The sequence below is a fragment of the Etheostoma spectabile genome, chromosome 11 (assembly GCF_008692095.1).
Source record: "Etheostoma spectabile isolate EspeVRDwgs_2016 chromosome 11, UIUC_Espe_1.0, whole genome shotgun sequence".
NCBI classification, from domain to species: domain Eukaryota; kingdom Metazoa; phylum Chordata; class Actinopteri; order Perciformes; family Percidae; genus Etheostoma; species Etheostoma spectabile.
The window spans coordinates 9,111,387-9,127,166 of record NC_045743.1 but is presented as its reverse complement, the minus strand read 5'-3'; the positions used below and the strand labels follow the sequence as shown (position 1 = coordinate 9,127,166).

The 15,780-nt window shown below is 39.4% G+C and overlaps 1 protein-coding gene across 2 annotated transcripts in view; it reads left to right on the top strand.

The window, feature by feature from the left end:
• ubr3 (ubiquitin protein ligase E3 component n-recognin 3) overlaps positions 1-15,780 on the top strand; it is a 46,984-nt gene that overhangs the window by 977 nt on the left and 30,227 nt on the right. Inside the window, exons 2-24 of one of the 2 annotated variants that reach the window (XM_032528911.1) lie at positions 316-455; positions 758-910; positions 1,314-1,472; positions 1,875-1,915; positions 2,317-2,383; positions 3,509-3,639; positions 3,962-4,190; positions 4,597-4,776; positions 5,385-5,518; positions 5,676-5,762; positions 5,843-5,908; positions 6,482-6,571; positions 6,672-6,800; positions 6,922-6,974; positions 7,065-7,198; positions 7,478-7,563; positions 7,655-7,796; positions 8,706-8,802; positions 10,178-10,319; positions 10,397-10,501; positions 10,590-10,760; positions 13,319-13,351; positions 14,284-14,729. In XM_032528911.1, the coding sequence (XP_032384802.1) occupies positions 316-455; positions 758-910; positions 1,314-1,472; positions 1,875-1,915; positions 2,317-2,383; positions 3,509-3,639; positions 3,962-4,190; positions 4,597-4,776; positions 5,385-5,518; positions 5,676-5,762; positions 5,843-5,908; positions 6,482-6,571; positions 6,672-6,800; positions 6,922-6,974; positions 7,065-7,198; positions 7,478-7,563; positions 7,655-7,796; positions 8,706-8,802; positions 10,178-10,319; positions 10,397-10,501; positions 10,590-10,760; positions 13,319-13,351; positions 14,284-14,729 (3,015 nt within the window). The remainder of the gene's footprint in view (positions 1-315; positions 456-757; positions 911-1,313; positions 1,473-1,874; positions 1,916-2,316; positions 2,384-3,508; positions 3,640-3,961; positions 4,191-4,596; positions 4,777-5,384; positions 5,519-5,675; positions 5,763-5,842; positions 5,909-6,481; positions 6,572-6,671; positions 6,801-6,921; positions 6,975-7,064; positions 7,199-7,477; positions 7,564-7,654; positions 7,797-8,705; positions 8,803-10,177; positions 10,320-10,396; positions 10,502-10,589; positions 10,761-13,318; positions 13,352-14,283; positions 14,730-15,780) is intronic. The other variant, XM_032528912.1, reaches the window with a different exon arrangement.

Below are 15,780 nucleotides of genomic sequence, written 5' to 3'. Positions count from 1 at the left end.
GTTTCTGACTGATTCCTCTAAGTCAGTCTATAGCAATATGAGCAAGAGGTGTAGTAGGTTGTGTGTTGCAATCGATCACACTGTGTATGGACAAGGATTAAAAAAAAAAAATACAAATAAAACTTCCAGATTCTTACTGGAATGTTTACCAAAATCCCAACCAAATGTAAACATCAACCAACATCACCACATGCTATCACAATTCTACATCACACAAATAGTTGACTGTTAATAGCCACAAGATAGAGAAGGGTTTATCTCTCTGATCTTCATGAGAGGTCTTCAACATCAACATTTGTTTTTTTCTCCTGACAGGTTTTGCAGACGGCATCGGTTGAGAACGGGGGAGAATGTCCCCCCAATACCTCGAGACCTTCTTCTGATGTCGGAGATGGTTCTTCCTCGCTTTATCCTGTGTATCATACAGTATCTGAGAGATGGATACATTGAACCAGGTGAAAACACTCATGACAACAGTCTTCTCTTTACAAAGACATGAGAAGATATACTTTGACCTACTGACCATTTTAAATTATGAAAAATTACTTTAAATATGTCAGTTGTCTTTCAGAAAGCTAGTATCAAATGAATTCCAAGTTGTTTTTAAACATTTTATTTATGATGTGGATTTCCTGTTGCATGTCAAATGTAAATCAGGATCTGTTGTTTTAGCTGGATACCTGTGTTTTACAACAATTTACATAAAAATTATGTTCACAACCCAGTCTGATGGCCCATCTCTTTCTTGCTTTACCAGACATCTCAACTGAGAGGGATCTACAGAAAGTCCTGCAGCAGCTGGAACCTCAGATATCCTTCCTGGAGGAACTCACAAAGATGGGATGTGCAATGAGGACGGTACTGACAAAGATCTTGACCAATCAGCAAACATTCAAGGACTTGAGCATGGGTAAATATCTATACTAGAGTTTGTGTTAGACCAATACATGTTGAAAATTATCAAGCATTGTCATACCACAGAACTTTAGTGTTTTTTTTTTTTTCTTCTTCTTCTTAGTTTTAGGAAATGTAATGTTATTGTGTTGTTTCTTTAGTGTCACATTTATACAATTTTATTTAAATTTAATAAAAACAAAATGCATATATTAGAATGTATAACTTATTGTGAAAATATAAAGAACAGTTTTTATGGTCTGCAGTTTTATTCAGGCCATGCATTCTGTAGCAGAATCCCTCATCCAGGTCTCCTTTACTTGAAATAATGTGCATTGGCCTGGGATACAGTTGTCTATACCTTGAGATTTTGACATTAAAGTCATTGTTGCAATTTATGTCTTGCTCCACTGTTGCAGGTCAAGAGGAGAATGTGTATGCTAAAAGAAACTATAGCAAATATTTGTCAGCCTTGAAAAATTCAGGCCTGGTTTCTGTGGAGGAGAAATCCCACGGTGCTGCTGCTGCTGATGTTACTGTTGGTGCTGAAGGAGGTGCAGAAGCGGTGGTCCTATTGGGTAAGATGACCAATAACTTTATATGAAGCATATTTTCATTAACTTTCTGTCAGCTGTAAATTGCTTCAAAAAGGTTTTGAAAATTTTGAAAATGTTGCACTACATTGTCGATTTAAAATGCTTCCATGAGCTGCAGGTGCCAGCATTCATAAGTTCAAAAGTTTATCGCCAAACAGTTCAGACATTGCTCATATTTCTAGAGAAATCTATCTTTGTATACATAATTTTGAAGTAATTAGAGAGTGTGTTGCAACCTTTTGTAACTGATGTTAAATACTGGTGTTTGACCAAATCCTCAGTTTTGCTAACTGTAATATCTCAGGCATCTGCATCTGTTTGTCCAGTTGCTTAAGATGCTGTTAATGGCTACTTGTGGCTAAATGTTTTTTTTGGTGTTCTTAGGAACCACCGCACCAGGGAGTCCAGATGAGGCTAATAAAGAGGTATGTACCAGCATCACACATAGAATATCCACCTAATTTTAACTGTAAATAACTTAATTTTAGGGTTACAAAAGATTATTCCAGCATTTTTTTGTTAATGTATGAATAATTTCATCTTTAAATGTAAAAAGAAATTCCCATCACAAGTGACCAGAGCCTACATAGATGTATTAAATTATTCAACCGTCTGAAAATCCAAACAGATTCAATGTGTGTGTTTGGGATTTTTATTTTTTTACTTGATACTTGCATAATTATTAATCGGTCAAAACAATGTTTTGTTAAATTTTCTTTCAACATTTCAGGTTGGTTTATTTGATTTTTGATATGAACTGATCTACAGTTATTGTTAAACATTTTGTTAACCTATTGGTTGAAATTTGTGTTGCTTTTTTCCTCAGGAGGACCAAGATACAGGGCAGTCTGTTGGACAGAGGAAGAGGGTTAAGCTGAGCAGCAATACCAAAGGTATACAAGCAATAGCTCACAACAGGCCGTGGTATGTTGGATTTATTGTACAGCTAAGGGGCGTTATCTCGGCCTGAAGCAAGCTAATGCTTTTATAAAACAATCAAGTATGGGAATATGAACGCTATAGTCACATTTCAACTTAAATAGATTTTTATTAATACATAACAATAACATCAATCCTGACCGAAAGAACGAGATCCAGGGTACAAGCGGCCGAAATGGGTTTCCTCAGGAGGGTGGCTGGCGTCTCCCTTAGAGATAGGGTGAGAAGCTCAGTCATCCGAGAGGAGCTCGGAGTAGAGCCGCTGCTCCTTCGCGTTGAAAGGAGCCAGTTGAGGTGGTTCGGGCATCTGGTAAGGATGCCTCCTGCGCGCCTCCCTAGGGAGGTATTCCAGGCACGTCCAACTGGGAGGAGACCTCGGGGAAGACCCAGGACTAGGTGGAGAGATTATATCTCCAACCTGGCCTGGGAACGCCTCGGGATCCCCCAGTCGGAGCTAGTTGATGTGGCTCGGGAAAGGGAAGTTTGGGGTCCCCTACTGGAGCTGCTGCCCCCGCGACCCGATACCGGATAAGCGGATGAAGATGGATGGATGGATGGATAACAATAACAACCCTAACCTTCTCACAATAAAATAGGCCCTCCTGGGCTGGCTGCCCGCTTATACCGAGGTGGTTGCTATGGAATGTAGATAACGTTAGCCTACACTAGCGGCTAGCATAGGCTATTTCTTTTGCTTAACTCTAAAGGGTTAGTTTGGATTCACCAAAATCACACAATAACACAAACAAATAACCAATTGATACAGCAGTAGACCAGCAACTCCTGCGTTCTGCAAGGTACAGTTACTGTATTTGTTGATGGAGTTTGTAGAGAGCATAGATAGTTTAAGGAAAGGTATATCTGATGGCAAGGTTAAGTGGTGAAAATAATCTAAAGTACACTTAAAGTGATGCTTTGCTGATTTTACTCAGATGCAGAGAGATTATTATTGAACAAAGTAATTAGACGTCATAGCTATTGCTTGATTTGAGTAACCTGTTTTATAAAAGGAAAATAGAATGTACTAGTATATGTTGCATGGAATGGCCACCTTATTATATGCCTTTTTTTACCCTCAGACCCGTGTATTATTGAATCTCTGAAGCATAAATGCTTTCTGGAGGAGTTGCTGTTTTGGACAATAAAATACGAGTTTCCCCAGAAGATGGTCACCTTCCTACTGAACATGTTGCCAGATCAAGATTACAAGGTATTTCACTTTCAAGACATGCATTCTTTTGCAAGAATCCTAGTCTAATATCACTTTAAGATGCATATCTGGCCTTTTATTATATTATCATTTCTTTGCATGTCATGGCATTTGCTCTCAGGCAACTGAAATGATGCTTGTATGATATATATATATATATATATATATATATATAATACATAATACATATATAATACATACACACACACACACACACACACCACACACCATTAGGTTTGAAAGCAAAATGGAATCCTCCTCTAACAGCATCATAGCACTAAACCTTAATTGTTTTATGGGCTTCTCTCTTCCTCTCTGGCAGATCACTTTTACAAAAACATTTGTGCAACATTATGCATTCATCATGAAAACACTGATGAAAAGCCACGAGTCAGATACCATGTCCAACCGCATTGTACATATTAGTGTGCAGCTGTTCAGCAACGAGGAGCTGGCTCGACACGTGACAGAGGAGTGTCAGCTGCTGGACATCATGGTCACAGTCCTTCTCTACATGATGGAGAGTTGCCTTATTAAAAGTGAACTTCAGGGTAAGTTGGCCAAATGATGTCTAATTAGTTTTAAGAAGGATGATGGACTCCTTTCAAAAGAGCAAAATGCAGCTGTTAAGTTTGCTTTGTACATCATTCTCTATGCAGAAAAAAACATGCACAGATGTTTCATCCTTCTGGCCATTCTCACTGTGCCATTCTCACTGTGCAGGCTCTGAGTGAAATAAGGTTAAATTTGTAATTTGTTACTGCAGTCTTTTTTAATATATATTGCAGACACAATTGTTACCCTGTATGGCAGCCCAGAGTTTTGTAACTTTTACTGTTGTCTTTCTCTACCTATTTGTCTCTTTTTGTTGTTAAACGACTAAATACTAAATGAGCCAAAAATGCGATTACCTTAATGTCTGTGCGTTTCCTTGTCTCTTTCCTTTTTCATTTTTAGATGAAGAGAACAGTCGGCATGTTGTGGTGAACTGCAGTGAGGCTCTGTTGAAGAACAACACCTACTGGCCATTAGTTAGTGATTTTATTAACATCCTCTCACACCAAAGTGTGGCAAAAAAGTTCCTTGAGGACCATTCATTGTTGATGCTGTGGATGAGCTTTGTGTCATTTTTCCAAGGTAAGTCATAGTTGGATAGGTAAATGGTAGTGGATATCCAAAGCAATTTGTTGCAAATGATGTCAAACACAACACTTGATTTAAATGATTGCTTGTGCAAATTTTCAGTTAGATGTTATATACCAACAGTGTGCTTTAGACAGAGAGTGGCCTCAACTGTTTTCTACTGATAATGCCTCATAGAAGAAGTGAGTTGTTGGTCAGTCTCTGAATTAAGATTGTGGTTAGTGCTGCTCACTTGCCATGTGTACTCTACCACGACCCTAAAAATAACGCTCACCCTCTCACAGTGGGCTGGAGTATCCTCTTGCTGACTTTATGTGCACAGGGCCACTATTACATTGTATGTATTTCTGCTGCACCGCTACTGCTTTAAATTATCGTGTTTTAATAGAGATTTATTTAGCTATTTTTATCTTTTTGCTAATGTGGAAAGAAACATATATTTAGGGTTAAAGAGGTCTACACTGAAACAAAAGGTCAAACCACAAGGTCCACTCAGATTTAAAAAAAAAATAAAATAAAATTGATTTGCTCATATGATTATTCTAAAGCCATGGCTCATGTGTTGACTGTCTAACCTTTTAAACCATTTCCTGCTGTGATAGGTATGAACCTGAATAAGCGGGAGTTGAATGAACATGTGGAATTTGAGTCTCAGACATACTATGCAGCATTTGCAGCAGAGCTTGAGGCCTGTGCACAACCAATGTGGGGTCTCTTAACACACTGCAAAGTCAAAGTAAGTCCAGTGTTTTTACGCTCAGACTACTCTCACACACATCTCCTGTGTGCTGTTGTAATGATTTTAATGGAACATGCATCTCAAGCATCCTGTGCTGCATGCTTTTACCATCTATCCCTTATAATCTTTAACATGTTAAATTGTCTGTTAACAGGAGACTCAGGAATATACTAAAACTGTGGTACGCTACTGCTTGGAGACACTGCAGATCTGGTTTGATGCCATTGGCTTCATTGATGAGGTAACTTTAAAAGCCAAACCACTGTGGTTACAAGCAAGCCTTCTCCTCTCCTTTTTTTATGGCTCCTATATCTCTTCTAGCCTGCTCCAAATCAAGTGACATTTCACCTTCCACTGCATCGCTACTACGCCATGTTCCTCAGTAAGGTATGTCAGAGGTTCTCATCTCTTAAGACAAGACTGAAGTATATTCTTGTTTTTCTTTTTTTTTCTTTTTTAAAAAGGTGCCCTGCCACACAAAACTGTTTTAACTTGCCTTTTTAGGCCCATATGTGTTATGTTATGTTGTGAATGTGAAAATGAACTGCTACCTCCTCTGTCAGCTCTAGCCACTGAAAAGAAATAAGCTGAGAAATCAGGCCAATTACAAAAGCTGGTCAGTCTGACGGCATGTTGCCTGAGCTCATTACTATTCATGAGCTCGCCCAGTTGCGCTGGGTAAAGGATGCTGATAGCCAGGCTCTCATTGGCTAGCTGTTAGCCAATCAGAGTCAAGCAGCTTAGCTTGTTGAATATGAATGAGAACTGGCACAAATCGAGCTAAGACTTCTTGCAGGCTTTCTATACCATGCTAGAATGGCTTTAAACAAGGTAACCAAGGCATTTTTTCCACAATAAATGTTAGTCCATGATAGAACTTCTGACATGACCACAAAGTAATGAAATACTTGTAGCAGGGTACCTTTTTTTAAAGTTAATTGTTTGATTGAAAATGAGCAGGCAGTGAAGTGCCAAGGCCTGGACCTGGACAGCCTCCTGCCTGACCAAGAGATGCTGATGAAGATCATGGTGCATCCACTCCAAATCCAGGTAACCCTAGAGGCCCATAAACCGATTTGTGGTTTGTATTCATGTATGTATCCCCTCCAAGTCTGTAGTACATGTTAACTAAAACTATGTATGGCTGTAGGCATGCCTGTCCGAAATTCACAGCAACATGTGGGTCAGGAATGGTCTGCAGATCAAGGGACAGGCTATGACCTACGTGCAGTCGCACTTCTGCAATTCCATGATTGACCCAGACATCTATCTGCTCCAGGTTTGTATTTCTGTGTTATAGAAAACTGTTTCACTTATATTTATATACTGTTTACACAACAATCATTATTTTGATTTTTGTTACTATTTGAATTTTGAATTTCTCTTTTTTGTATTTACAGGTTTGTGCATCAAGACTGGATCCTGACTACTTCATCTCAAGTGTTTTTGAAAGGTAATTTTTACACATGCATTCATGTAATATTTTAATTTTTTAATGCAACACAGATTAGGAGCATTGTACACACTGTCTTCTGTCACACAGATTTAAAGTGGTTGACCAGTTGACCATGGCGTCTCAGCATCAGAATGCTGTCTTGGACTCTGAGCAGGAGAGGCCGATGCTTGAAGGAGCGCTGACCTTCCTGGTCATATTGACAAGCCTTCGCGTTCATTTGGGTAAGTGGTACAACAGAGAATGCACACAGTCTACAGAGAGTGAGAAATGAACACACTGCTGACAAAATAATTAAATAAGCCTATGGTAAAATAAAACGGCATTTAAAAAAATGGAACTGTGTTATACGGCATACTATTGCTTATACTGACTAAAAGACACAACATGCTGTGCTGCTGATGCCACAGCCTACAATCGTAGTTCCGCAAATTGGTATTTAATGTCTGGCTATAATCTTTGTCAGTTTGTCTTTACGTTCTACTTCTCCCTCTCACTAACAGGGATGACAGATGATGAGATCCTTCGGGCTGAGATGGTCTCGCAGTTGTGTATGAATGACCGTACACACAGTGCGCTGTTAGACCTTGTATCCTTCAATAAAAGATATAAAATATATTAAAGGGGAACTATATTCAGTCATCCATGGCAATCCTTTTTCCTTAAGAGTTTTTCCTTAGATTCCTGAGAATCCCAACCCAAAGAGTGGCATTGTACCAGGGAGTTGTAGTTTTGAGGAGATGCTCTCAGCTGTGGCTGACTTCAAAGCACCGGTGTTCGAGCCTGGAGGCTCCATGCAGCAGGGCATGTACACACCAAAAGGTAGGGCGTTTGTAGTGAAGTTAAGGACATGATGTACAAACATTCATTGTAACAAGTAACCTGTTTGTAACCTGTTTTGAAAAGTGAAGTGATCACAGAAGTGGCTGGTGTCACTAATGTTTTGATATCATAGTGTGTTCTATTTACTCTGAACACGGAAGCCAGAGCTGGGAATGACATTACACCCGAGTTGAATGCATTCCATTTTCATTGTTTTCATTAGCTCTAGCCCGGGGGTTAGCAAGACCAGTTGATAACATCGTATTATAACTGTTTTTTTGTGCATATAAACAGCGTGACAACTGTTGATCCATGGGGCAGCCATGCTGGATTTTGAACTTGGGCTTCTGCAAGGTTGCCTAAGTTCCGAGCTCGGAAATCTGAGTTCCGAGTACAAATAGAACGCACTATTAGGTACAGGACTCAGACAATAACCTTCCTGAACTTAGGTGCTGAACGCCCTCTGGTTGTTTGTGGCATCTGCACAGTGGGGTTTGTTTCTGCAGGATAAGATGTAAAGATCTATTGTCTGCTGCCCTCCACTGGCCAACAGTACTGTTCACAGTTACAAGGACTACAATGTATTTGGAGTCGGTCATTCCTTCCGAATTGGGAGAAAACTACAAATGATCTAAAATTGGTACAGTGTGCCATGGAATTTTAAGAAAATCACTGGGCTGCATTTTCTGTTTGCATTGTATCGATAAAACCTTGCACAAAATGGGAACAAATGTGTCTAATATTACCCTTTTAAAGCCTTAAGCATTAGATCTGTGTGATTAGTCCTCAGCAGACCACTTGGGGGCAGACTTACAACACTTATGCAGAGCAGGTGAAATAGGAAAAAAGTGAATCAATGTCACTTTGTACCAGAGGTTAGAAAACATCTCTCTCCCTTTTGTCAACTAGCGGAAGTGTGGGAGAAAGAGTTTGACCCCATCATGGTCGTTCTCAGAACGGTCTATCGGCGTGACGTCCAGTCAGCAATGGACAGATACTCAGCATTGTAAGTTAACACTGTTACCTTGATTTCCCAATTCAGTGGTTTGTTCATATAATGCAATACGGTGCTTTTCCATGAAACCATTTCTATCACTGTATATCACATATTGTCCTTGCATTATGCTTGACTTCATTAATTTGTTCAAGTTCAGTTGTCCCTGACAAAACCAGTATGCATCATGCTCTGTCCAATGTCATTGGGGCATCTCTCTTCCCTGCCTATGAATGGACATGATAAGAAAGGTCAGATCTACCGGGTGCCCAAGTCGGTTCCATTTAGATACCTGACGCGAAAAATCAATATTTCAGTCTAAATTGTAATAGGATCAAAGAAATCTTTCTTGTTTGATTGTGGTACGTCTACCAAGACAAAAGTCTCTACCTTCGGGGTAATTTTCTTTAAGGTCGCTGGAACGTGTGAAGATGCTAATTGGATGGATCACTGATGTAGTTAATTGTGGTCAAATACAAATATGCTTTTCTAAGGCAGTTTTTGTTCTAAACCAGATGACTCTAAGGCATATTTCATCTTAAAACATATTGAAGCTGCCCTCACCACCTTCAGAGTCTGATACCAACCTCATGTTGCTCATTCACGCTGTGTGAATATGATGGATTGCCTGTCAGGCTGGCCCTGGTTTTATTCAGCAATGATCCCATCATCACTAATAGAGTGAGCAACTGTGCTGCCCGTCGGCTGCTCTGTTGCAAAGACTTAGGCTGAATCCCATTTCTCTGTCTTACCCCTACCCCTTGCCCCTTACCCCTACCCCTTGGCCCTTAAAACCAAGGGGTAAGGGGTAGGGGTGAAAACATACCCCTATGAAATGGGACGCCACTTGGTTACATCACCATACAGAATTGATCACAAACTTCCAAGATGCCGTCTCTGTCTGTCGACTGTGTGGGTTTGGACAACAGTGTCATATGCATTTATATATTTTATAGTTATTTTATGTTCACTTTGGTGGTGCAGAGGCAGATTTTCTTATCTGTGTAGTACTTAGGTCTGTTTGCAATACATATGTGTGTACACATGTATCATGTATACATACATATACACCCCTGTCATTGATGTTCACAAAAAAATGTTGTTAACAAAAATCTGTCTTTATTGCTGATAAATTGAACATAACAGGCAAAAACGTTACATAAAATTATGTTACAGAACCATTATAAAAAACCTTTCAGACAGTGGATTACTCTGAACAATGTAAAATGTCACTTTATCAAACTCTTATTTACATACAACCTTTGGTTGCATGGAAGCTAGCACACATCCTCATGGGTGTGGGAATTAATCTGTTTTGTGTGTTACCGATTCATCCTATGATATTTTCTTTCTTGTTGATGATGATTTTGTGTTTTGTTTGTTCTAGTTTAAAACAGTCTGGCATTCACACCGGCAACCCATGGCCACCTTACAAGGAGAGGACTCCTCTTCATCCATGTTACAAAGGCCTAACAAAGCTGTTGCACTGCAAGACCCTGCACATTGTGATATTCACTCTCCTATACAAGGTGAACCTTTGTGACGTAGTTGCGGCAGATAACATCTGTCTGTCTTTAGTACAAACTAATAGTTTGATATGTTCTAGATATGGATGGACCATCAGAACATGTCGGAGCATGTGCTGTGCATGGTGCTGTATCTTATTGAGCTTGGCTTGGATAACCAGGTTCAAGACAACAAGGAGGATGAGGTGAGATGGATGTTTGAGGTTCAACCACTCTCCTTACTGTCCAGACTTCTGGTGTCCATCTGTGTCTTAAAGGTTATTATGCTTCCAGGAGCCTTGCATCGAGGAGCACTGCCATGATAGCTGGTTCCCTGGCACAAACCTTCTGTCCAATCTGCACCATGTCATCAACTTTGTGAGGGTTCGGGTTCCTGAGACGGCTCCTGAATTGAAAAGAGAGGCCCCTCCCAGCACTAGCACTGAAGCTTCATCCTATGGCCAGGTAAGATGCAGCTCTGCATTTAGGCCGAGCTGGATTACAGTACTACTGATTAGAGTGTGATGCCACTATATTAAAACAACTGGAAGTGAATCTTCTAGTGGCTATACTAACTCCCAGTTTTTTTATTGACTGTATGTTTCCTGCCAGCGCAAATGGCACCAAATTAAAGTAGTAGCTGGGAAGGTAGGTGAACATCTAAATGCTCAAGACCCAGATATTTTTCACAGGTGATCTAAGCTAAAATGCTAAGGATTATTGAACTGGTGTCCAAAAATACACTTCGATGCCAATGTTGCTGTGTATCTGCTCGATTTTAAGGCAGTTGTCAGCCTAAAGGTTAGCCATAACACTTGATACATGTAGAGCATGTCAGGCTCCAGGTTGCTGTCAGTTTTCTTTTGGTTTCTTTTCGTCCTCCAGTCGTCAGTGGACCTGTGTAGTACCAGTCAGGCGTGGTCTCCAGTCATTCAGTTTGGCATAGAAAACGCACGTTTGTATTATGCTGATTTAAATTGATTTCTCTGTGCGGCAAGTAAACAAAACACAATGTGTACCAACAGCATCATACACAGTATAGATTCTGATTTTTGAAAAGTTCACATACAGCATACAATGGTGCTTGAGAGTTTCGGCACCCTAGGTAAAAAATTGTATTAATGTGCATTAAAAAAAACAAGAAAAGATGGAAAAATCTCCAAAAGGCATCAAAAAATTTACGCTTTCAAATTAATAGAAAACAAAAAATGGCGTCTGCAAAAGTTTGGGCACCCTGCAGAGTTAATACCTTGTACTGCCCCCTTTGGCAAGTATCACAGCTTGGAAACGCTTCTTGTAGCCAGCCAAGAGTCTTTCAATTCTTGTTTTTTTTGGTATCTTCGCCCATTCTTCCTTCCAAAAGTCTTTCAGTTCTTTGAGATTTCTAGGCTGTCTGTCACGCACTGCTCTTTTAAGGTCTATCCATAGATTTTCAATTATGTTGAGTTCAGGAGATTGTGAAGGCCATGGCAAAACCTTCGGTTTACGCCTCTTGATGTAATCCACTGTGGATTTGGAGGTGTGTTTAGGATCATTTTCCATTTGTAGAAGCCATCCTCTCTTTAACTTCAGCTTTTTCACAGATGGCATCAAGTCAATGTCCAAAATTTGCTGAAAGTTTATTGAATTCATTTTTCCGTCTACTCCTGAAATGTTCCCTGTGCCACTGGCTGCAATACAACCCCAAAGCATGACTGATCCACCCCCATGCTTAACAGTTAGACAGAGGTTCTTTTCATTAAATTCTATGCCCTTTCTTCTACAAATGTACAGTACCTACGATAAATTGTTGCGATAAATGATAATATTGTCGTTTTGAGACTGATTTCATCTAATATAATGATAATGGTATAATAATGCAGGTACACCTGTTCAAAGATCAATAAACTTTTATTTCTAAAGATTATTTAACACTGGAACTTGAAGACATATTAAATATACACAATAAATGAACAAAACAACCAAAAACATAAAATTAACTCTCTGTTAACAAAAAAGGCACTTGAGTAAAATCCAAACACAGCCCAAAACAATAAATAAAATGGATAAAACAAACAAGCATGCCAATGGAAATTATTGCGGCCGGAAAATTATGGAGCTCATTTTTATTTATCATGTAATTAATAGATTTATTGCATATTGCGGCAGGCCTAAATGTAATGCTTATCATGATGATGATAATAATACAAATTAAATTTATATAGAACCTTTCATAAAGAGAGTGTAGCTCAAAGCATTTTACTACAAGGTGCGAAACCACAAAACATGTCAATTAAAACAAGGGAAGACACTTGTGTGATTAAAACCAAGTAATCAAATTAGCAACAAACAGAGGCAGCAAATATGAAGAACAGAGGCCTGTACTACAAATCAAGATCAACATTCCCTGGATTTATTTCAGTTACCCAGCTTTACCTAACACAACAACAACAACAACAACAACCACATAAGCTGTGTCATGAAGGTGGTTAACAACTAGTTCAATCAACACAGGGTTTCCCAATCCAGTGACTTGCGCGTTCACATAAAAGAGACAGTGTTTACACAGAATGACCAATCACAAACATCTACCAGAGTCGTATATTTTAAATAAGAAGAGCAAACCATAATTCTACATAAATATGAAGAACACAGACACGGTTTTACAGGCAAAACGCAATACAGTCGCTGCTTTCTAAAACAGGATTGACTGGTTGATCTCTAATCTTCAACATAACCTGCTCCCAAGAAGGTTAGGTGTTCAGTTATCACAGAAATTTAACTCGGTAACAAGTGATCCACCATCATGATAACAAAACCCTGGGTTGAACCTGAAGTTACCTCATTAACGCCAAATCTTACTTTGTAGTACAGAACAATACAACATGTAAACTATAATACAATGAACAAAGAGAGACAATTAGTTCAATGTAACATTAGTACATTACAGGAACAAAAACAATCTTGTCGCATTTTCTATGAGCTCTACCCTGATTCTTTATTTCATTGCTATTGTTGTTTGTTTTGCTGTACTTGCTCCACAGAACTCCAGGCGTCTTACAGGAAATTGGAGAGAGGTAGCTATCTACTTCCTTTTACATAAAAAGGTTGATGGCTTTGATGCCACTAACAGCTGCGTTTGTCTACTTTTTATCTTAATTATGAAAGGTTTTCGTTGCACATTCGTTTTGTGCTTTTCTAAGGAGGTCTGCCTTGGTGTGTTATGGTGTGTGTTCATGCTGCGCTTCAGTAGTTTCCCTCCCTCTTGACTGCCGAAACTAATTACATTTGAAATGCAGGTTTGGGTAAACGCTTTTTAACCGCATGTCAGTATGATTGATGTTGCCTTGACTGAGCAATATTTTGTATGTTTATTTAACAGTGCAGCTCAGGTCCTTTTTGTCAGGTCAGGTCATGGCTATCTCTTAGAAGCCTTGTGTGCAGGATGATTTTAATTTTCCCCAGGAATATGGTTGTTTTGTGTGCTATCAGCAAAGGTATTCATGAAACCACGTCAGCTGAAATGTTATAATGGACATTTAATTTGACTTTTATGTGTATTGTGCTTGTCCGACTATGGTAATGATTCACACCTCCGATCCATCAAAGTCCATCAGACTACTAGTGATGCCATTTTAGGAGATTGCGTTTGAGCTCAAAGAAAGATCTGCCAAAGCACCCAGATGCAGGTTGAACGAAGGGATGTTGATCACAAGAGGTTTTTCTTCATCCGTTTAATTTTTTTGCTGATATGATGTGGGCTTTATACTTAAAATGGTGTGTGCTGTGACAACTTTTGTCTTGGTGGGACATCATTTATTTATGTACCACACATGTTTACATTGTGTCTATGTAGTTTCAATTATAGGGCATGGTATTAACAGTGACAGACTTAGGTGTTAGGTCACCCATACAAAAACAAATGATGTTGTAAGGCACAAACTAAAGTGTTCATCATATGTACTTTCATATAAATGAATGCATTGTTAAAAATGCTTTGCTTTCTTAGAACCTGCGTGAAGCTCAGGTGTTCAGCCTTGTAGCGGAGCGAAGGAGGAAGTTTCAAGAGATAATCAACCGCAGCAACACTGAAGCCACCCAGGTTGTCAGGCCCAAGAGCTCCTCAACACGCTGGGTCCCACCAGGCACACCCCCTCAGCTGGTGACCGAGATCTTGGAGATCCGGGAGAGCATGCTGTCTCTCCTCATCAAGCTCCACCAGAAGTTGTCGTCCAAGCAGAACTATCTGTCGGCATCCTGGCTGGAAGATATGGACACGAGCCGTCACACTCATGGCGATGGCATTACAGCCATTGAACGCATCCTTACTAAGGCAGCCACACGCAGCTGCCAAATAAAGCGTAGCATCCAGGACATTTGTGGAAAGGTGTGTCCTCCTGTGCCACCAAAGAAAAACAGTCCCACTGACAAGAAAACCATGGACAAAGAAGAGAGGTATTTAATGTTAAATAACATATTCACCACTATGCATTTACATTTGCACAGCTGCATATTCATATTTTTCATTATCGCTTAAAAGTGACCTGCAGTATATCATCATTTCGAACGACATTCTATAATTTTGTTAACACTGCAAGAGTTTTATTACAGTACAATTGCAACAATAGCTCAAAAGGACCGTGTCATGTGTGCAATGGTAATCAATGTGTATAGTATGTGCTGAATGCTAAAGGTATGAGTCAAATATAGTGCAAATCAAAGGAGGTGATATTTCTTCATTATCCTCTCAGCTAATCATATGTCTTTTTAAAAGCATGGCACAACAGAAACTGTTAAATGTGTAGGCTTGCTTCTCTGGATAAGAAATCTGAGAACTATTGTCTGGACAGAGTGGCAAGAAGCAAATAATCTGTATAATACAACTAATATTGTCTGTTTTAAACAAAATTTACTGAATTTAAATGTATTTTTACCAGCTTTTTAATTTTGAAAGGAAAATAATCTACACAATTACTCTATGTGTTGCCATTAACACTGTAGTATACCTTTGCACCACCATTAAACCACCACCATTGGCTGTTTCAAAAAATCAAGCTCACATGTTTTGACATTCACCCACTACTCCCATTTCTCTCTTTTAATGATGATGGAATGGTCTATAACTGTTTAATAATTGCCTCTTTTTGGGGTTGGCTTCACCCCACAGACAAAGGTAAAGGTAGAAGATCTATTCACACAAACTAGTGCTGTTTCCAAGGCAGACGTCTGGCAGCAGTGTGGTCAATGGCGGTGAGAAGCTGCTGCCCATTCCTCATGCTGGTTGTCGGCACCCCGTAGGCCATCAGTGAAAACTATTGAGCTGTGACGCTCCCCTCAGCATTTATGTTAGGGACTTAATTTACAGCTGCTCTCACCCTGTATGGGGTTCAACCTGCCATATTTCAATAGTTCAATAATTAATAATTTCCAACTTTCACAACCCAGCCTTGTTAAAATCAGACATCTGCTCTGTATGTAACAATATCTTCTACTTCATGGAATGACT